The following is a 22800-nucleotide window of genomic DNA, read 5'->3' as shown; positions in this document are numbered from 1 at the left end:
TGCCTCATTGGCTCCTTTTCCAGCACGACAGCAGCCAGCAAAGTCCTGAATAAATCTGCACCCAGACAACGGTCTTATGTGCTCTCTGCTGCTAAGAAATTTGAGTAGGTCTTGACTTTTTACAGCTTTGGGAGAAGAAGCACTTGCATGCCCTCTTAAAAGGCTTTATGTTTTCCTAAAAATATACACAGGTCTCAAGCAGATGAGAATTCACTGGCCAAAGAATCACCTACATTTGTTGCAAAAAGGTAAATGGTGCTTCGAAAATGGTGTGAAATGTCAGATATATAAGTTTTTGGATTATGATTATACTGTTTAAGGCAGTGATGTCTAAACTACGGCCCGTGGGCCAACAGCGGCCTGTTGTCCATTTTTAATTGGTCCGCTTGAATTTTCTAGAATAGAATAGAATATGGCCCACACTTCAACTTTTGCCTGAGTGTATTGCAATTCTCAGCTTTAACACTCGGGGGAGCGACTGTTGATCAAGGCAGTTGCTCCAGCAAAAAGGACCAGAGGTCAAAGAAGCAGAGAAGAAACTTACCCCAAACTGTAAATCTTCTTCCTAAGAAGAAATCTGAGGCTGTTAAGAATGCGCTACCAAAGCTTTTTCTGAATAAATCAGTTAAGATCCATGAATGGAAAGCTGCGAAAAAGGCAGTTTTGTTTTTAATTATATTCAAAACATATTTGTCCTCTTTTCATTGATTTTTCTAACTTTAATACGCTAAAGTCAAGGCTATATATCTAATTTCTAGTAAGTGGCCCAGTCACTTGTATATTTTTATGCATGTGGCCCTCAGTGAGAAAAGTTTGGACACCCCTGGTTTAAGGCATCACTATCATATACTAAGGGAGAAAGTAAATAACTCAAAGTATATAAATCAAAAATACATTAAAGCTACTCAGGAACAGGAATTTGTTTTCAGCACGATACTCACCAACTCCAAGTGGCTTTTTATAGAAATTGGTCATGTGATGTCACGTATGAAGACCCTCAAGTCACTTCAATAACACAATAACATGAGTGTGAATGTTTGTCTCGCAGAAATCATACACAAAGTACTGAGACTCAATGACCTCCTCAAACACTTGTACAAAAATCTGTGTGTGTGTGTTTTGTGTGTGCTCCAAATATGCAGGGTGGAGATTGATGACGATACCTCCCCTGTCGTCCCCATCACATCTGTCGCATCTGTGCCAGAACCACCCAAGACACAAGACATGTAAATCCCCGGCCAAGTGTCTCTTTGAGCTGCAGTAATCGTCTTCCCTTCATGTCAATTCCTCTCATTGACCTTCTTATTAACAGAGTCACCTCAAATGTCAAAACAGCCGTCGTCACTGTTAATGAGACTCCAAAGGTGGAGGTGCCCCACCCTGAACCCGTGAAAGAAGACCCCCCTCCGGTGTCTGCTGTGAACAAGGACCCGTTTGAAGACATGAAAGCCGACAGCACCAAGGTGGCCGCTCCCCTCCCTGAACTCATCGCCGATTACCTTCACGTTGTTTCCACCCATTCAGAACATGATTCTGAAGCTCCCGACACTCATCTCGTCACAATCAGTGAAGAACCAGAACCTTTGGAAAACTCAAGGTCAGAAATCAAAGTTATTAAACATTCTAACGTGAAAGTCACTTTCATAGCTTAGTCTGACCGTCACAATCAAGAGTACGAGAACTCTTGAGAAAATTCTTACCTTTGAAAGAAAAACGTCGGCAATGTTTATTGTTGTGGTTGTAATTTACATTGCTTTGAAAGCCGTTTCTATTTTTAACGCTCCTAGAAGTAGTTACATACGTTAATTAGCTACAACCTAAAATGCAATCAAAAAAATTTCAGCAAACTTAATTTGACCTCTAAAATTTTGAATGAAAATCTTCAACTGTTCAATTGTTTCCATACTTATTGCATAACTTGCTGTTCACTAACATGGAGCAAAGTTCACAGCTGGTGTTTGATCCAATCAAATGAACGGAAAAAAGAAACTTTCAGTCCCTCTGTCTCGCTGTTGCAATGCACTCATGGCACTCTCAAGCTCAGTGGCCACTTCCCTCTGAGAGGATCCTGTTTGGAGCCACTTGAGCTTTGAGCTACTGTTCATGGTTAGGTGCCGGCTTGATGTCGAAATGTGAACAACACTGTAAAGAGGACTGCTTAAAGATCAATTGCAATTGAACCAGGAAATATATATTTCTTGTTCCATTCAGGGGGTGGCAAACGCGTGATGAGAAAAGCAAGTTGTGCAAAAAGGACTGAAACTTCAACAGTTGGACACTTTTAATGCATTGCTTGTTAATTCATCGCCCTAATTTTGGAATAATTCATTCAATATTATTTAAATAATAGGAGCACAGGTCAGTTTGAAATGAAAGTGAATTTAAAATTATGCTAATCAGGATTGAAACTCTCGGTCAAGTGTCATGTTTCATAGTTTGAAGCGGCACTAATGTTATGAAAGAAAATTCGATGGATATATCATTACTCTACTGTATTTTCTTGTAATGCACTGAATTGTTTTGTTTGATTAAAATGGTGAATTTCAGTGAGCACCATAAAAAGGGTTAACTGTGTTTTCTCTAGTATTTCAAAGGCATTTGCTTGCATTCCATCTCGACGAACTTGTCGAGGAGACTTTGACCTGGAATTTCATGCAGTTGTTCTTTATCTTCACAGCTCCAGAGTTGAAACACTCACTGCCATGTATGAAAACCTCATTCCAAACGACACAATCTCAACCAGGTAGCGTTGGCAACACACCCTTTAATACGTAATATCTGCAAATATTTCTACAGTTTTTGTTTTGGCTCAGAGTCGCTTCAGAGAAAGAAATTGAATGTTGCTTTTTCACAACTTTAATTTGTCACCTGTTTGTAGATGGGAGTAGGAAAACAAACAAAAAAAAAAAACAACTTCCCTTTGGCACTAACATGTTATGTCTAAGCTTAGCATGCCATCTGATAAGATATTTTTTCTTTATTTCCACTTCAGCTCGTGGGATGACGAGCCTGGGCTGGCAAAGGAAGAGGACGGCTCAGCGGACGCTCGCGCAGAGGAAGGGTACGCAACTAAAACTACTTTCGCATTCATTTCATCGCAATGCTGGCAAGGAGACACATAATGGCATTTGGCCACTGTGTTCACTTCAAAGGAGTCGCATCTCATTTGCAGCTCGCTAAAAATACCTGTCAAGACTTAGTTCCAAATTAGGCACGACTAAAGATATATAAATATGTGTGCGTGTGTGTGCCAAAGTAGGTTGACTGATCTGTTTCCTTAATGTCAATAGAAAGGAACAGACTCTAACTCCATCACTCGGCAACCATGAAACAAGAACAGAGGAACTCTTGAATCACATTTCTGGGTTTGTTAAATACACACAGTCGAATGAAAGGCCTCCATATTGTTTTAGAACACAAATCACAAGATGGCACTGTTGAGCTTCGGATGCAGTTGGATCCTCTCCCGATGCTCTCAAGTCTCTGTTTACTGCACACAACGTAACATATAACATACCAAAACACACATGCATAACATAACATTTATCCCCCACTTTCTGATATGTACAGTAAACCTTTCTTATTCAATCTCACTTCCAGGGTCAGCCTAATTGGACAGTCTCCCCCTTTCCCTGGTAATCTGTATTTATTTTCATGTTACGATTTGCCTCTGCAGTCAAGGAGAACTTGAAGAGCCTGACCCCCCCAGCCCCGTACGTTGGAGTGAGGATCTGCACAATGAATTTGAAAGGTACAAGAATTTCCTCTATCCACCCCCCCCAAAAAAAAAAAAAAAAGAAAGAAATTCCCCCCAAAAAACTGAAATTCATTTTTAGTATGTTTCAAATCAGAGCTTTGTTTCAGCAATATATTTCCATATTGTCCAAATAGGATGCAAAGCTTTTCGGTAAAGACCGGGGGTAGTACCTCAAATTAATGCAATCAAAGAAAAAAAAAAAAAAAAAAAGCATGTAGTGAGGAATTTTACCCCTTTGCCCACGGGATTTGTATTTATTTTCCTGTTATCTTTCCGTCTCTGCAGTCAAGAAGAACCTGAAGCACCTGCTCCCCCCAGCCCCGTGCGTTGGAGTAAGGAGCTGCACACTGAATTTGAAAGGTGCAAGAAAATTCCCCCACGAAAAAGAAAATGAGTTTTTAGTATGTTCCAAATCAGTGCTTTCTTTGTCGGTGGCTATGTATTGACATATTGTCCAACAAGGATGGAAAGCTTTACACTGCTTTCTATTTTGTATCCAGTAATGACCGGTAGTATCTCAAGTAAATGCAATTAAAAAAGAAATGATGTAATGTCAGAAATGTTCCCCCTTTGCCCATGGCGTTTGTATTTATTTTCCTGTTATCTTTCCGTCTCTGCAGTCAAGAAGAACATGAAGAGCCTCCTCCCCCCAGCACCGTACGTTGGAGTAAGGAGCTGCACACTGAATTTGAAAGGTGCAAGAAAAGTCCCCCGCGAAAAAATATTTTTTTTTTTTTTTTTTTTTTTTTTTTTTTTTTTTTAGTATGTTCCAAAGCTGTGCTTTCTTTGTCGATGGCAATGTATTTAAATATTCTCCAACTAGGATGAAAAGTTTTACAATGCTTTATATTTTGTATCCGTTAATGGCCGGTATTATCTCAAATAAATGCAATTTAAAAAAAGCAAGTAGTGAGCGAAATGTTCCCCCTTTGCCCTTCGAATTTGTATTTATTTTTCCTGTTATCTTTCCGTCACTGCAGTCAAGAACCCGAAGAAGAAGAACCTGAAGAGCCTGCTCCCCCCAGCACCGTGCATTGGAGTAAGGATCTGCACACTGAATTTAAAAGGTACAAGAAAAAAAAATCTATTTTTATAATGTCCCAAATCACTGCTTTCTTGTATTTACGGATTGCGCAAGTCCGAGTAACAACCTGGAGTACCTCAAATGAATGCAACATGCGATGAGAGAAATTTCACCCCTTTGCCCATCGGATTTGTATTTATTTTCCTGTTATCTTTCCGTCTCTGCAGTCAAGAAGAACCTGAAAAGCCTACTCCCCCCAGCACCGTACGTTGGAGTGAAGATCTGCATACTGAATTTGAAAGGTGAGAGAAAACCCCCAAAAAAGAGTCTTTGTCCCAAATCTTTGTCAGTGGTAATATATTGTGCAAGTCCAGGTAAAGACCAGTAGCACATCAAGTGAATGCAATAAAAAAATTTTTTAAAAGAACATTATGTTCCATCTCTCCAGTCATGAACCTAAAGAGCCTGTTCCCCCCAGTCCCGTACGTTGGAGTGAGGATCTGCACACTGAATTGGAAAGGTATGAGAAACGTACATGTATAATATTACAAATCAATGCGCCTCACAGTGCAAAGGTCAGGGGATCCATTCCGTTTTCGGCCTTCCTGTGTGGAGTTTGCATGTTCTCCCCGTGCCTGCGTGGGTTTTCTCCGGGTACTCCGGTTTCCTCCCACATTCCAAAAACATGCATGGCAGGCTGATTGAACACTCTAAATTGCCCCGAGGTATGAGCGTGAGTGCGGATGGTTGTTTGTCTCTGTGTGTCCTGCGATTGGCTGGCAACCAGTTCAGGGTGTCCTCCCGCCTACTGCCCGAAGATAGCTGGGATAGGCTCCATCACCCCCGCGACCCTTGTGAGCATAAGTATCTTGGATGGATGGATGGATGGACAAATCAATGCTTTCTTCGTCAGTGGTGAACAGTTGTACCTCAAAAGAATGCAATTAAAAAAAAAAAACATTTCATGAGAGAAATTTCCCTCCCTTACCCTCTGGATTTTTTCTGTTATCTGCAGTCTAGAACCTAAAGAACCTGTTCCCACCAGTTCCGTACATTGGAGTGAGGATGTCCACACTGAATTAGAAAGGTACAAGAAAAGACCCCAGCATTTTTTCAAAATAATATTATAAATCAGTGCTTTATGTCAGTGTTAATTTATTTATGTATTGTGCAAGTCGGACCTCATTTGAATGCAATCCAAAAAGTAGCATGTCGTGAGAGAAATTGTTGCAAAGACCAGTGCTCGCCATATGCATCTGCACCAAGGTTATAATAGTTTGGGAGTTTTTATTGTAGTTAGTTTCTATTTTGTTTTGACTTTTTTTTTTAAAAAGGCAGTTCACTATAATAAAAAAAAATAATAGTTTCTGTTAGGTTTTTTTTTAAATGCTCAATTTTGGTTGAGTTAGTTTTAGTATTAGTTTCAATTTTTTTACATGGCATATTTGTTGAGTGCAAGATTTATTAAAATAAAAAAAGGGCACTTTTGTGTCATAAAGTAAACTCCAATTTTAAAATGACTGACTTTTCTTCTTTAGTTTTCCATTTTAATTTGAGTTATTTCATTTTCGTTACAAATGTACGCAATGTCTGTTCTGCTGGCTATTTTTACGTCACTTCTGAATGCAGGGACGCTCTGTTTTTATTATCATGAATAACAGCATGGTGTCACTCCAGAAAGCTTTGATGAGATTGTACCTGTTCAAAATGCATCAAAGCCAATACCTTTTGTTGAAGCCCATTAGTCTTCAGCATTCCATGTCATCTCGTTCTCACCGTGATGTATAAATTCAGAAACAAAAGTTTCATGAAGCCGACACTTTGAAAGACGGAGCGACATGTTATCTGCACGACTGAAAATAGAAGAGAATGTTCTGTTCTGATGAAGTATCGCTGCTTTGTTTGTCTGCGCCAAACTCAGATACACCCGGTTACACTGAAAACAATCCAAAATTAGATGCAATAAAAGCACTTCCTGATAGAAAGTACTTTTTGATCTGATGACTTGTCAAATAATCTGTACTGACTCTGAATGTCGTTTCTCTTTGTCTGTCAGCAACACAGAAACTGTCACTATAACCACCCAAACTGTCACCATTACTGAGAACCGGTATGGCAAGTACACACACATGCACCAAACGCACACATGCACTCACTCACGCACGCACACACGCATTTTGTCCTGCTTTGCCGGCTAGTCAAATAGTTGTGTGTCTGTCAGTGCTTTCAATGTAAATAGTGCATGAGAAGAACCAAAGTAACCTTTGCCTGCCCTCTTTTCTTTGCTCATCACGTCATTCTTGCGGTCCCTTGCTCCTTTCCTCTCCATCTCGCCATCACTGCGCAGCAGCGAGGAGCGTGACCTCTTGAGCTCACGTGTGACCAAAGTGACTGAGCTCAGGTAGATTGACTTGCTTTTCCTGGGTATGTTTGGTTTGATGTGGTGAAAAGTTCACAGATTCTTTGCGTTTATTTAGATTGTGGTGAAGATGAAGTGTATTATTAATGATCGTTGATTTTTGCAATCAAGCAGAACCCTATGAAGGCATTTAGATCATTGCAATTCGAGCGAGTAGGAACGAGCATTAGAACTCTCAGGAAGGATCTACCGTCAAATAGTGAATATTTGCACAAACATGCAGACAGGTAATATTACACTGATATTCTTCCTAATGGACACTATGCATGCATCATTTCTGCTTGTAGTGTACAGAGGCGAGCTAACTTCCGGTCGATAGTCAAATAGGTATTGCATCAAACTCATAACAATATACCATATTTTCCAGACTATAAACTCTAAAAAAATAAATAAATAAATAAATACACAAGCCGCACCAGACATAAGATGCAATTTTCTTTATGTTGAAAAAATGAGTTGTTTACTGCATGTACTGAACAATTTTGTATTGTGAATGCACATAAAGGTACATAAACAGATTCTTAAAACAGTGCCTTCAACAACGTTGCTAATTAAAACTGAACAGACCCATGAGGAAAAAGATTGAGATTTATTTAGCGTATTTTCTGAACTATAGAGAGCCCCTACCGGTGAAAGAAAAATCGCACTGTTGTATTAGCCACATGGTTAAAAATCTAGAAAACAGTAGCGGCTTATAGTAAATAGAAAATACGATTCTTGCAGTCTGCTGAAATTGCATGAAGTTACCATAAATTACGTGTTGTCTTGTTACAGTACTTGTTCTTTTATCGAAATGTTGAAAAAGCAATGAAAACACCAGATCCCTTTTAATGAACCATTTGCTGTGTCAGAGTGCGTGCAGGTCTGTGCGAACAGATGTGTATTTTGACACGCTCACCTCAATTTGGCTCATAGAGCACAAACACACGCAAAATAGAATAGAAAGCCTTTATTGTTACGATCTGTGGTATTCGTGAACCAAAATTGAGCTTGTACATGTCCGTATCCGTCCACTAGAAATACGTCGTGAGCTGCCGTGCATTTTTTCCCTTATGTGAAAAATGAGTAATATTAACCAAGTTCCATTGCAACTTTATTTTTCTTAATGTAAGCGTGCATCCTAATGCGGTTGTTTCCTAACCATCATGGAGCCAAGGAACATATTTCACATTGGAAAAAAAATCTCACGGCACAACACGCTCAGTTGTGCAAAAAGTTGATACACTCTAGAGGAAGAGCATTTTATTGTTACGCCGGTTATTATTGAGGTTGGCTTAGATAAATTAACAACATTTTTAAAAATAGGAAATAATAAATTTTCAGCTACATAATTGATAATTTGCTGCGGCCCACTGGTTGGGAATCGCGATTCTAATGCCTACGCAGCACCACACTGCCTCTTAGAGGCCAATATGAGCATAGCAGGAACAGAACATGTTTTTTTTTGCCATTATTTTTATATATATATTATTGTTTTCTTTATAACTAATTTATTTATTGGTTGTTATTTTAAGTAGAATTTTTATAGTTAAATAAAAAGTTTAAAATTCAATGAATATTCCTGTTTATTGATCATTTCATCAAAATTATTGTTGATTGTCCCCCCCCCAATTATCGAGGCCCACCCCACCAGTCCAGCTCTGTTTCTGCTTACAATTCATACTGCATTACATCTTTCCATTAAGACTCAATGTGACACCTGACGAGTCGTGCTGACAATTGAGAGTGAAATCAGTGTGAAATTGTGTTTCAGCTCGACTGATCCATTTGATCCGTACCCGATAGGGACCACATCCCCAAACAGGTAATCATATTGGTTTGGGAGCTGTGACAGTTTTGCAGCTCTCGTCATGCATAATGCAGCACAATGTGATTACGAGTCCCTTTTCTCTCCTGCAGCTGCTCTGACCTGCTGCAGCCCCTCTCGGATATTTCCATCAACAGGTACAGAATGGATCGCACAAATTCCACCTTCTTCTATTGGGAGTGCTGTTTGTGCTGCTAATATAAGCAGACAAACGTGTCATGATTGCGACTCCCACAGTTTCATTGCGTATTCTATTGTAATCAGCTGCTATCATGCTCCAATGTGTCCCCGTTAGAATTAATGAAATAATTACAATTAAATTGACTGTCTTTACAACGGAACCCCTCAAGTTCAACACCAGGCTTTTATTTCTGCTGGTTTACTCATAATGAATAATGTAAAGGGGAATCAATTTGTTTCAGTGTCACGTTGTTGCTGTCATTAAACCTCAATCTAATCTAAATGATTAAGATTAATAAATTCTTATGCTACCAACATAATTTTAGTGAACATAATTTAGCCAGAAGCCAGACTCTCCCCTACATAAAATTACTCAGAAAATTGTTGACCCGAACCGCCACGAAACCTGCATGCATCTTCAAACTGACTTTTTGAGCATTAAACATTTGATGTTTCACTACATATATTAATTGTGATTTTTAAAAAGCTAATTAATATGACAATGTGTATTAATTGTCTTATAAAATCTCATTAATTGTTGGTACAATCAAGACATTACCCTGCCAGGTAGAAATGTAATCATTCTTGCTTATAATTTAAATTCACATGTTATGTTCTTCTTTAGTTCGTCGCACACTTTCATGGAAAGGAAAGACCCAGAGATCACGTAAGTTCTTATGTCTACAGTAAGCCAACACCCAGTAAACTCTTAAGGTCTGTAATTTATTCAAATTAATCCCATAAATCCTGAGATTATTAAATGTGTAATTCTTTGAACCATATGGTGACACAAATTAGCAAATGAATTTAAAATGATTAATGGCCAAAATAACTTCAGGCCATCAGAGTTGATTAAATGTCCTTTAATGACTAAATTAATTGATGACTAAAATTAAATGGTTGTCCCCTAATGTGATTTGAAGCTGCTGTTCACCTAAGTAAGGGCTGGGATGTAAAACAAATAAAAATCTCATTATTCCATCTCTCCATTTATTTTCTATAAGAGTGCTTTGGGCGAATGGGGCAGCACACCCTGGACTGGCCTCCAGCCAATCAAAAGCCACACAACTAGAAGCCACTCCCACTCACTCACACCCATGATCTTTAATGAAACAAACATGCATGTTTCTGGAGTGTACACTTGCAAATGCCACACAGGAAGGCCAGAGCCAACCCCAAACCGCAGAACTGTGAGACAGACGCTTTAATCACTGCTAGGTTGCTGTGCTAGCCAACATATTACGTAGTTACATAATTACAATAGGTAGATGCTAGGAATGTCCCGATCGCACTTTTTGGGCACCGGAGTCCGAGTCTTTGGTTTGAAGGATCTGCCAATACAGAGTCCGGATTCGATAGCTCGGCAATACATAAAAAGGAGAGAGAAAAAAAGACAGCACATACAAATTGTTGCAAATTCTGTATGTAGATATAAAATAGATATATTGATGATCACAATGTGTTCGATCAATGTCGCAAATATTTTAGTGAGTTTTTTTTTTTTTTTTTCTTGACACAAGAAATTTTTTTTCAACATTTTTTCAACATTTTTTCAACAAGAAAACTACAGTCTTATGACTGTTTGATGAACATTTGCGACCTTGAACACACTCTGATGCAAGATTGCATATTTCTTTAGGAATTAATATGATACAGTTGCGATCATAAATTTATATATCCATAAGTTATTTAAATTTATGAACATGACTGTACATATTTTTTTAATTAATTGACTGACCAATCAGTTATTGGAATTTTACCCCGCCAAATGTTAGAAAACACATTGGACTAAAAAAAACAAAAATCTACATCAGACTCAGTCCCATCCAAAATGGTTAATTGGCTCACATTTTGGATTCTAACCCCCGAGTTTCGAATAACTGTTAAAAACAATATGGAATATTAAAAGTCACAGCAAAGTCTGAACTGCGATTCCAACCCATTTGACTGTGCTAAGCGCATAACACCCCCCCCACTCATAACAACATGCCTTGTTTTGTCCACTAACTGTATTTTTTTGGGTGGGTGCACGCCAACAAGTATGAAGAGCGAGATCCTGGAATCGCTGGCGGAGGACGTCATCCCCATCGACACCACCGCAACGAGGTATTCGCCTCAGCCTGGTGAACGTGTAATGGATAGGTGAGTGAGCGCTATGAGCCGCACAAATCCATTTCTTAAACAATGCACTTATTTTCTCGTTACGCTCCATGTGCCACCACTCTTCCATCACGGCTCGCCTCCTCTTCAGCCTAAGCACTCAGCGGTCGTGGGCGCGCACGTGGGAAACCACAACGCAGAGGCAGACCACCATAGAAGAGAGGTGATGACGCACTTTGATTTACTCTTACGCCTCCACTCCATGTACTCCGGTGTGTTTCGTTCAGCTCTCCCCTCGTCCATTACGCACTAAAAGCCTTTCAATGTGTGTGTTCTCACTCAGCCACGAGGCTACAGGAGTAGGCCAACGGGAGGGACAACAGACTCTGGTTATGTTTGAGAGAAAGTAAGTCACCTTTGAAGGAGGGCTGGGGGCCGTCTTACTTCTTTTATTGCACCGAACCGACTCCCTCTCAATATACGGCGAGGCTTTTGAGGCATGAACACTCTGCTCATTGAACCGGAATACATTGCGCACTGGTGCTGATAAAAATAGGTCGGATATCTCATGTATATTTGTCATAAGCGTGGTCAACACATTCCTTGTTCTCCAACAATGTGAAATGCCCCGTGATTTTGTGTTTTTAGGTCCAAAGAAAATGACTCGCCATGGGACAAGTGGACGTCCCCCTCGTTGTATAATATCCCTAGCGCAACAGTGGAAGAAGTGGAGGAGGAGGAGGAGGAGAGGTAGTCATTTCCCCATGGCGGCGCTCATTAGATGCAAATTAAAGCTGTTTTTTTTTCTCCCCTTTTTGCCGTTCTAGCAGGATTTATAAGTGTGTGGAAATTAAGAGGCTGTCAAGCATTTAATTGAAAACAAGCTAAACCTAAGTGGAAACTTAACTTACATAATGCTGGTGTTTGATGTGTTTTGTAGAAGAGAGGACTCGCAGATGCACTCAGTCACAACCATCACCACCATCAGGTAAGATATAAAAGAGTTTTCAAAGTTTCATAGTCTGCAGGGGAATTAATGGAATAAGTGGGAAGTCAGGGAAATACACTGAAATCAAATATCAGATAAATGCCCCTCGCATCTGACAGCTGGTTTGGATTATCAAACGTACAGACGGACTGCACTGATCAAGAGCAATTTTTAGTCAGAGAATGCTTTATGTGTCCCTAAACATTTTTTTTATTGCAAGCCGACCCCCAAACCCTTAAAACAAATTGGGGGGGAATGAAATTGAAAATTGACAAATGCGACGATATTTTAGCATTGTCATGATACCAAGGGTATAAAAAAAACAGACAAATACTTTAAAAAGGCATAATAAATATTTTTCCAAACGTGTACAAGACTGTCTCGTTTGGCACTCCCGTCATCGCGGCCTTAACAGCAGTAAAACGTAGAACTGCAAGCGGGATGGCAGTGAGGGCTCTTCCGACAGCTGGAGCTGTCCGCCGGGGAGGCTGCACTAATTGCAGAGTGCATGTGGTGGACGCGGGATATGGAGATAGATATGTGGGGAAAAAAAATCAATATACTGCCGCTCATACGTGCATTTTATTCAACGTCTTTTGGGAAAAAATGAAAAAAATTAATTTGTCACAAATGAAACATTTAATTATCAAATGCAAGCATGTCTTTTTTTTTTAACAAAACAAAAATATTCACATTGGTTTGTTTTCATTCTGTTATGCAAAATAGCTTGATAATCCATATGTAATAACATACATTCATATTGTCCACTCTTAAATTCCACACTCAAACTTCCAGATATATCCTGCCTTTTTGCAACTTTAGGTTGAGACAAACTCTCAGTTCATGATCAAGTGACAGAAACAATTTTGAAAGTGACCCACTTGGTCAATAAATCCTCGGCCTCTGCGGAGAAGACTTAGATGGGAAAAAAAAAAAAAAAAAAGCAAACCCAAACAAATCCCTGTTTACTGGAACGTGTCCAGCATATTGACAGCTCCAGTCGACAGTGAAAGTCTAATCCGGCTCTCTTTCATATTCCAGGGAGACCTACGGCGAACAGGAGGGGCCAACGATGGATCGGTGAGTTCATGATCTTGTGAAAGTTTGGTCTGTTTGCTTTGCTGCTCGTCTCGTCTCGTCTGCTCTAACGTGCTTGCAGTTGAGGTTCTTTTATCAGTCTGCTGAGGCTGAACAAATAGGTTGTTGTGAACGACGACAGTGTTTGCTTTTTAGGAGCATTTTTCATGTTCACTTTTGCACATTGAGTCAATCTTATTTTGAGAATTGTCCTCTTTGCATATAAAGATAAACAAAATAAACAAAAGTATTGGGCCGTTACCACTGGATAAAGTGGAAGCCTTCTTTCCATCTTCAGTGGGGCACTTTTGTGGTGGAAATCTCATTGGCCGCAATTGCTAAAGCCTGGGTAAGGACCACATTTGATTCTTAAAATGGACACATGGGCCAGGTTATTCATGGATAAGTTAAAATGACAAAAAAAGAAAATAAAATTTAATTTCATCAGTTAATCATTATTTATAATATAGGAACAACTGAATTAATTTATAAATAAGTGTATGGCAACTTGTTTGTACAGATAGTTGAGTTAAGTTGGAGTATTTCAGCAAATTTCTTTCAATTTTCATTGTCACTGAATGTTTGGTGTACCACTAGTTACAATCCCCGAACCACCGTTGGTACGCGTCCCACACTTTGGGAACAACTGAATTAATTGACTAATAGACAAACTGTATCCCATTTACCATAGTTAAGGGCTAGTTGGAGTATTTCATCACCTTTATTTGAATTTCCATCCGCCTCCCTACTGCCGTGCAATTTCTTCTTGTTTCTCCCACACAATTGCAATTTTCCAGATGTCAGATTACCAACGTGCATTAGAGGCGTCGCTTTGTCAAACGTCTCGCCATCAAGCAGCACGACATTAACCGGGGCTGACAGAAAATGATTATCTTCCTGAGTTGCACTGAGCAGATGCAGCGTTGTGCGTGTGTGTGTGTGTGCATCGTCACTGTCACCCGTGAGTGAGCGATGAGACTAACGATGATGGCCTGTCTGACACCAGGACCGTGCTCGTGGAGGCCCCGCGAACCCCCACACCAGAACCCGAAATCAAGAAGTGAGAATCATTTCAATCAAAGTGCTAACTAATATCCAAATTGTCTGAACTCATCTTCATCCTGCGTGTGTGTTGAAGGCCCTTCGTGTACGTGAAGGAGTACGTCGATACGACAGAGATGTCCTCCCATAATGCCACAGGCTCGCTCAATAGGTCTGTCGTATTTATGATATTGATTAACAAATACTGCTGATGAATGATTTTGGCTCACATCCCGATTGTCTTCTGTCTGTGGCTCTTCCAGCTGGTCCTCCTCTTACTCCAGGTAATTAGCTCCACCAAAAGCATTACTTTGGGGAAATAGTAAACAATTCTTTTAAAAAGTGGTTCAAGCTGTTTCCTGAAACTCCCAGGAGAGGTTTACTGTCAAACTAAACATAAATCAAAGAGAATTACACAATAAAATAAATAAATAAAAAATGTAATCACACCGAGGGGTGAACTTTTGCGAATGTTGGCAAAGGTAGCAAATGTGCGTTCACGTCAGGGTCCGTTCAAGGTTGCAAACATTCTCCAGACGTTCACCAACAGTTTGTGTGTGTTTTTTTTTTGTCGCAAGGAAATTTTGAACATGTTCAAAATTCCTTTGCGATTAGGAAAGTACAGGTGAATGTCTAGCGGATATTTGCGAGCTTGAATGAACCCTGACAGATCCTGACAAGAACGCAACATTCGCTAACAATTCCCTTAGTGGCATAAGGTCTTAAAAGGCGGAACTATTTGGGGAAATAATCTAGTTGTAATTTTTTTGTTTCATAAAAATACGATATATAAAATGTGGATTTCAGTTCAGCACTGAACTTAGCTAGACACAATATAAATACAATATACATATTTATAAAAAAAAAAAAGGAAAATCTAATAAAATAAAGCCTCCCGGCTGACCAAAACCAAGCTGATTTGTTTTCCGGATTGCAGTCTTTGCTATTTGGAAATTGCATTCAACTTACATTGCGATCTCTATTTGAATTATATTAATTGTTCAGCCATGCACTGGAGGGAGCAACACAATGTTCAAATATGTGGTAAAAACTATTTCATTCTAGAACCAGGAAAAATCTAATCACATCACTCCTGTGTGTTTTGAATAAAGTACAATATTCTACAGTGTTATTTTTTCTATTTAAAAAAAAAAATTGGCGCATGGTCACAGAACAAATTCAACTCATACTCATACGTCAGCAACATATGTAGAATTAATTCCTTGACATCCTGATAGAGTGTGAAAAGTTATTGATTTTTGAGTGGACCAGTCTCCCAAAAAATCGTTTTCATGTGTGTCACCCACCTGCAGCCCTGTGTCTTCCCCCTGCACGTATTGTGGACAGCTTGTGGGCAACGATGCCAAGATCACCATCGAGCACCTTAACATTAGCTGCCACCCGCATTGTTTCAAGGTACTTTTGCGTTATTTGTTTGATATCTTTCTTACACAGTAGAAATGTGCCTTTTCCTTATTTAAACCTGACTGATTTCAAACAATAAATATATAAATAATTAATTTATACATAAAAGAATTCATGACACAGTTTGACACAAAGACTGCCAAAATGATTTTTTTTTTCTTGGCCAGTGACTTCCTGGAGGCCCAGCTCGTTGCTTGGCAACCTTACTACAGCAGTAAGATTTCCGTTCCCAGTCAGTGGCACGTGCAGAGAAATACAAATCTGAAACCCCATTGTGGGACTTAGATACTTCTCCTTCAGCCTTCCTCTGAACATACTTTACCTTTGCGTTTGTACATATTTCATGTTAAGCTTTTGACTCAATGGGTTCTATTTTGGGCATAAATGAGGCGTGTTGAGATGCGCTGCTATATGGAAGAAGCAGGTTAGATTGCTGTTGGCAATTTTGTGGATGTGCGCGGGTCTGCACCACTGTGGGTGTGTTAAAAACAAAAAGGAAGAAACAAAACTTGGGAGTTCAAAGCACCATGTGAGAAGTAGGCAAATTTCAGTTCAGTAAGTATCTTATGTAGGGCGTAGGCATGGGCTGCTTTTAGATTCTGACGGCATGATAACAGTGAGAAAAAAAAAAATCTAGTATCACAAAGTAGAAATTGCAGCTCGAAATGTCAATTTCTGAAACATTTGTTTACCATTAAACCCAATCTACTTTATTTTTCAACAAAACTAAAAATATTTCTTACATTAAGAAACACGTTCCATGTTAAGTTGAAATAAATGAACAAATGTTAACATCCTTAGTCTGTTTCAAGTCTTCTTAGTAAGTCACAGTGTCCCATCATTGGTGATGCGCTACTTTAGAACAGACCCGTGGGCTACTCGTGTTGTCCTTGGGGCTAAAGAGTACCCACCTTTTTTTAAGAGAAAGCACAGCGTCCATCTGTGTTTGCACTCTTATCTTTCTTGCTCCTTCCTCTTCTGTGTTTAACTGCTCACCCCTCCCCTCTCTGCTCCTTGAGGAAGGGGGGGGGAGGGGGGAAGCCACTGGCCCCAATTAACTTCAAACAGATGGCTTGTTTACTCAACCCTGCAAGCACCCGATCAGCGCAGTTCTGGTGAAACAGTATTAGCGATTATTGAAACCTTGACTTTTTAAAACTACGATAAACCGGCACACCGGTAACCAGCCCATGCCTAGCAGGGACTTGTTTATATTGCGGGCCACATAGGAGTTATAGTTGCCCACATAGAGCTGGTTATAATGATACCCCATAAATTTATCATTGCTTGGGGTATGAGAATACATCAAAAATCATGGTTCAGTTGAGGACAATGTTATATTGTTATAAAAAAAAAAGGTGCAATAAAAAATATCATGGTTCGGTATTAGTTTTGAGGTTGAGGTCAGATTCATATTCATTACAGTCAGGGAACAATTAATTGAGGGATCTAAATAGTCTATAAGTGTGAATTTGACTAATTGCAGGGCGTTTCATATTCATTTAGTCATCACTAATGTGTTTTGCCGCAAAGAAATGAGTAATTAGAAATATTAATAAAAGAGACATTTTGCAATGACACCCTCCCTATTTTTCAGTGTGCCTCATGCTGGAAGCCGATGGGAGACCTCTTCTACAACATGTTCCTGCATGGAGGCAAAGTCCACTGTGAAAGCTGCTACTCTGCAGCCTTCGATTGATCGCAGCGGCTCTTCATTTGCATTTAAAGTGAGAAGCGGCATTCTTCCACCAAGTTTGGACTGCTTCAATGCAAGAAGGATGGAGGTTTCGGGTGAGCCAAGAGACTGTAACGAGCAATAAAAATAATTACTTTAGATTCTTTTCACGCAAGACAAGATTTTCATTGGCAAAACATGTTTGTGCTCTTCTTCCTGCTGGTAAAAGTGTAACTTAAGGACATGTCTGCGCATCAGATACAATTAAGCCCAAATGTATTTGTACCGTGACCAAATTTGGAGTTTAAATTTTCCTTTGTTGAATAGGTATCTTTTAGCAGGAAATAAAATGAAAGTGGCAAGACTTTAAGACGTTGAGAGAAAATGCAGCGGCCATTTTCATTAGTTTGTCCAATCCCAATTCAAACACCTTCTCAGTAGATGCATATCAAATGTTTAAATAACTCATAAGAATGCACTAGGATTGTGCTTGAAGTTTATTTTATTTTTTTATTTCTTTATTACGTTTGATACTCAAAACTTGGTCAGAGTATGTACCATTTGGGGTTTACCTGCAAATCGATTTCAATAAGACTGCCATTATGGGGTAAATTATATTATATTTATATTTACTTTGCTTAAATATGACTTCTTACAAAATACCATTCTAAACACGCGGTGATTAAAAAAAAAACTGTTCACTTGTATGATGCTTATTCTCAAAATAAAACATTTATCCTGGTATAAAAATGTAACAAATATATTGTGCTCGTTTGCGGGTAAAAAAGAAAATGCACATATTGCACCATGTCATACAATTGGTAACAGACAAAAAAAGTAACAATGTTCTTGCATTGTTGGGTAAAACATTGACATAGCAAACTATAGTATGCTTCCTATTAAAAAAAAAAAAAAAGGATGGGAAAAAAATAAGCTAATTAAGTCCAGTGGCTACTGTCGCATACACACAAGAACACTGAATTTAAGCTTGGCTTGACTCCAATGCAAAGATGTCTCCCCCCTGAGAATGATAATGCGCCCCTGTGGCGCAACTTTGACGCACATAGTTTAAAGTTAATGCTCAGCACCTTGACATTATTGAACTAAAAGTATGCGTCTTGCAAAAAAAATCCAAATCAAATAAACTACCCTTGAGGGAACAGCAGTTTTGGGCGCAGGTGCATTCCCTCATTAAAAATAGTGTTTGCATTTTGTGGAGCACATCTGGACTCCTGGATGTCCTCCATCCTCCTTGGCCTGTTTAAAGCCATCGTCAGTGTTTGCCTCTCGCTCGGCTCACGGCGATTCTTTGGATGTGCTTCCACAACAGCGCGGGATCCGACTCGTTGGTTCTTATCAGAGACTCCAGGCCCTCCGCTTGGTCCAGACTCTGCCAGTAGTCCTGAGGCCACATCTGCAACCATCTGCAGACAGATACGTCAACATTAAGCCCATCACAGAGGATGTTTTAATTAGGGGTGGGCATAATAAATTAGGCTATTAAGTGATCATTAAGACTGTTGTGTGGATTAATCTTCTTGAAACAGTTGAGGCGAAATGGAGTGCACTACTTGGCTGCAACCAGCAGAGGCGCTGTTGATTCAATCTCAACTACTTTGCTGTCACAATAATATAAATTAGAGCTCGGCTCCTGATTGCACTTTTGATCCCGAAGCAGAAGGCAGATTTACCATAGAAATGGTCAACAAATTTTGACTCAATATTTTAATTAAAGAAGCAAGTAAACTTCTTGATTTTTTTTTTTTTTTTTTGCGCTGTTACTGAATCTGCCATCAGTGTTTCATAATAACAATATGATAATATTTTTAATATTTATGAAATAAGGGTTGGAATCAGCAACAATTGTTGTTTTTCTTCCTGAAACGTCATTACTATATAAATGACAATAATTGGCAAGATCCATATTGTGTAAGCTTTTATCGCTCAAACCTAAATAAAAAAATTAAAAGGTCTTAAAAAAAAATACTAAATTAAAACCCTGCTATTTTTTAAAATCACCATCAAATACACGTTTAGGAAGACACAAAGCTATCACTGATTAAAATTTACTGTTGGAAGTGACTCACCCATCATCTGCAGGCAGGTCTTGGACTTGTCCAAACCCCGGGCTGGGTAGAGGGCATCCCATGTGAGCGTTGTTAGCCATCTTTGGTTTAGGAGGCGGATTTATCTCCGGAGCTTTTCGATTAGCTCGTTCCGCAGCCAACCGTGCGTTCTCCCGGTCACAAACATAGCACTCAAATCCATTCAAGTAGTTTGGTTTGCTTATGTCGTTAACCCCCCATTCACGGTTCTCCAGAGCCTCCAGTAAATGAGCGTTTGTGACGCCGAGGATGTTTTTGAACTCCAAATATTTGGCATATTCATTGTCGTTCTCATCTAGAAACTTGAGAAAGTCTGCGAGAGCTTTAGGTGAGGGGAAGTCATCGATTATGATGACCGAGTGGTTGTTGGGCATCCAGTCTGCCACCACCGGAGAGCCCCGATAGACGGGAACGCATCCCTGGTGGAGGGGCCGCCATAGCTTCTCTGTCATGTAGTCTGCGCAGTGGCCGTTCTCCAGCGCCAGGTGGAACTTGTAGCGGCCAACAAATTTCATGAAGGAGGACTCTTCACCTGTGGCGGTGGACGTGTCTTCCAGATGTGCGGGCAGAGCTTTGTTGTTCAGACATTTGCCGTAGGAATCCACCTGAGGAGGGGAAAGAGAAGACAGTGAACCACTGAATAGTCGTAGTTTGCGGAAATTTCCACTCAGGCAGATGTTTTGTGGAACCTATCCACTGGTATTCAAAAACTCACGTATTTGTATTGCTTTGCTGCCACCTTGTGGCATCTTGATGCCAAGAAAAAAATGCTCAAGTGAGTTGAGGAGCTCCTTTCACGCAACAAGTAGTGCTTTGCCATCACTTGGGGTCTCGGAGCTACTATGTTGAAGTGAGTTGAGGAGCTTCATTTAGACGCTTTGCCGCCACCTTGTGGCCTTTCGCTGCCAAAGAACTAGATTGACGTGAGTTTATGAACTTTATTTACACCAGGGGTCACCTACCTTTATAAAACAGACTCCTTGGGGACATGTCTGAAATAAAACAAATTTGCCTAAATCACTTCAAATTTGTTCCATCCATTATCTGAGCCGCATTTCAGATCTGTAATGTATGTGGTTATAAATCTCTTTTTTTGTGCTGGTGTACATTACTTGAGGAGTTGCTATCAGAGGCAGGGCTCAGTCCTTATCCCCCCACAACTGGTGGGTGCTCACTGTAGTAGTAAAAAAGATTTCTAACACCAAATTTGTATTAACATGTAATTAATATTACTATTCAAAATAAGGAACAGGGAAAAAGGCTGAATTTGGGTAATGTTAACAGTTAACAACATCATCCTGTAATTGTGCGTGCGTGCACTTCTTGCTGGTTCGGTGAATGGTTCACAAAAACGGATTTTGTGCACTCAATACACACTTTTGTGCTCTAAATTTTCCTCTTAGATGCTTGTAATTGTGGCACAAATCTAACCCTCACCGACCGCACGCAAAATGCCATGGTCGGGGATTGCGTCCTGAGTTTCTTTAATGGATAGTATATCGGTATTGCCCAGACCTTAATGTGAATTCATGATTTATGTTTATGATGCTCTTGTTTGGTAGAGTTTTGTCAGGTTGTCGTAGTCAACAATGAAAAGACTGCAAATCAAATCATTTTGCAAGATAACTAATTAAGCAGAAAAAAAATTTCTTTGATGCTTGCCTTCAGTTTATCAGTTTAGCATCTGCCTAACCAATAAAACTAAACATTTATGTATAATAAATCAGAGATAATAAATAAATAAATCAGAGTTTATTTTAGTATAATTGCTTGTGTTTGGTAAAAAAATAGATGGGGAGAGGACCTTGAAAAAAAAATAATCACACAATGAATTGTAATCGTAATATTGGTGGGGCGTAATTGACTTATTTTTCAAAATCTTTCTTCTCTATTTTAAACAAAACAATGAGACATTTTTTGTAATTAAATATGTGTGTGTGTGCATTACCTGTATGTACTTCATTAGTTCTCTGACGTATCTGTCTCGGTCAGAGGGCACATCACAGTGAGACTGCATGTAGAGTACGGGGGCCAGGCCTTTCAGCCTAAGCTGGTTCTTCTCCTTCAGGGGCACCATCGTCGGCTCCAGCAGGTAGCTCAGAGACGGCAGCCACTGCAGGGTCAAAGGGTAGTCGGACTCCCTGCGGAATGTGGCGGTGTAATTGAACATCCTGATGCCAGGCCCATGCGAGAGGAGGTAGTTGTTCATGGGGGACTCTTCGTGGAACAGGGCCCACGTTTGGTGGCGCAGACGAGGAAGCGGTGCTTCATAGGCCCTGAAGTCCGTCCCGTAGAAGATGATGGACGTTGTCCTTTTGTACAGCTGGACCTAACGGGCAAACAATTCAAAAGCTTACTTCTTCCACAAGGTTGCGTACATACATAAATATATACTATCCATTAAAGCATAATGACTAATAAAAAAAAAAAACATTATTTGAGAACCACTGCTACCTTGCGGTTACTTGTGGCCAGGCAGGACGATGTGGCACAGTCAATTCGTTCCGTATCTCCAGGAAAATGTGGGAATAAGCCTCCGCTCCACCACAGGATCATAGGCAGCTCCTTATTGCTGCGTTGGTCCAGGTTGCCAGGCCCACGGTACGCGCTCATTGGGGCAAACTCCATGTCTGTAAGAGCACTCTGGGGCTTAAATGGTCCTTGGTCCACTGCATCATAGGACACCATGACACGTTCATCCGGGAAGGACGCGAAAGAGACCCACACCCAGCACAAAACAGCAAACAGACCCAAACACAAACAGGGCAACAGCCTGCCTCTCCCGGCCATCTGAAACCGCAGAAAGCAACATTCAGTCAAGTTGGGAAGTTACCATTTGGGACGCACATTATTTTCAGATTGCTCTATCGAGCCACATGACTTTTTGAATGTGGTTATGTTAATGGGAGGTTTTGATATTCAGTGTTGATATTAAATAAGCACAGAACACACACAGCGGCATTTAAAAGTGTGGAAAAAACTAAGTATTTCTTACCTTCGCTACCGCTGGAAACGCATGGAAGCTCCGCCTTCTTTAGTTTCCAAATGAAGAATTTAATATGTGAGGTGAAAATAATGAGATTGTAGGTATAGCAGTAACGGGATGCTATTTGGTCTCATCGGACGATGCGCAGCTGGGGGAAAAACAGCTTTCTCCCTCGACTTCCTCAGCTTCTCTTCTTCATGCGGCTCAGAAGCGACA

General features: G+C 39.9%; 2 protein-coding genes across 5 annotated transcripts in view; one reads left to right on the top strand and one right to left on the bottom strand.

Annotated features, from left to right (window-relative positions):
- znf185 (zinc finger protein 185 with LIM domain) overlaps positions 1–17878 on the top strand; it is a 23113-nt gene extending 5235 nt beyond the window's left edge. For 2 of the 4 annotated variants that reach the window (XM_088293573.1, XM_088293576.1), the window contains 30 exons: positions 24–104; positions 192–248; positions 1143–1226; positions 1313–1597; positions 2678–2743; positions 2993–3061; positions 3291–3365; positions 3677–3751; positions 4043–4117; positions 4378–4452; positions 4738–4824; positions 5009–5083; positions 5230–5301; positions 5797–5868; positions 6838–6891; positions 7129–7182; positions 8954–9004; positions 9100–9144; positions 9813–9854; positions 11228–11329; positions 11439–11510; positions 11631–11693; positions 11936–12037; positions 12228–12275; positions 13317–13355; positions 14359–14412; positions 14491–14565; positions 14657–14677; positions 15707–15809; positions 17416–17878. In XM_088293573.1, coding sequence (XP_088149699.1) covers positions 24–104; positions 192–248; positions 1143–1226; positions 1313–1597; positions 2678–2743; positions 2993–3061; positions 3291–3365; positions 3677–3751; positions 4043–4117; positions 4378–4452; positions 4738–4824; positions 5009–5083; positions 5230–5301; positions 5797–5868; positions 6838–6891; positions 7129–7182; positions 8954–9004; positions 9100–9144; positions 9813–9854; positions 11228–11329; positions 11439–11510; positions 11631–11693; positions 11936–12037; positions 12228–12275; positions 13317–13355; positions 14359–14412; positions 14491–14565; positions 14657–14677; positions 15707–15809; positions 17416–17517 — 2275 coding nt within the window. In that variant the 3' untranslated portion in view covers positions 17518–17878. The remainder of the gene's footprint in view (positions 1–23; positions 105–191; positions 249–1142; positions 1227–1312; positions 1598–2677; positions 2744–2992; positions 3062–3290; positions 3366–3676; positions 3752–4042; positions 4118–4377; positions 4453–4737; positions 4825–5008; positions 5084–5229; positions 5302–5796; positions 5869–6837; positions 6892–7128; positions 7183–8953; positions 9005–9099; positions 9145–9812; positions 9855–11227; positions 11330–11438; positions 11511–11630; positions 11694–11935; positions 12038–12227; positions 12276–13316; positions 13356–14358; positions 14413–14490; positions 14566–14656; positions 14678–15706; positions 15810–17415) is intronic. The other 2 variants (XM_088293574.1, XM_088293577.1) reach the window with 2 other exon arrangements.
- On the bottom strand, positions 17436–22800 carry pofut4 (protein O-fucosyltransferase 4). The gene is made up of 5 exons (XM_088293578.1): positions 22594–22800; positions 22053–22388; positions 21547–21927; positions 19581–20203; positions 17436–18917 (listed from the first exon to the last, which is right to left on the bottom strand). Exons 2-5 carry the CDS (start codon positions 22386–22388, stop codon positions 18767–18769), a joined length of 1491 nt encoding a protein of 496 aa, XP_088149704.1. The 5' UTR covers positions 22594–22800; the 3' UTR covers positions 17436–18766.

This window comes from Idiotropiscis lumnitzeri, chromosome 4 (assembly GCF_059441095.1).
Source record: "Idiotropiscis lumnitzeri isolate Australia: NSW breed Sydney's pygmy pipehorse chromosome 4, RoL_Ilum_1.0, whole genome shotgun sequence".
Lineage (NCBI taxonomy): Eukaryota > Metazoa > Chordata > Actinopteri > Syngnathiformes > Syngnathidae > Idiotropiscis > Idiotropiscis lumnitzeri.
Note: the sequence above shows the minus strand (reverse complement) of the source record. Positions and strands in the feature narration are given on the sequence as shown.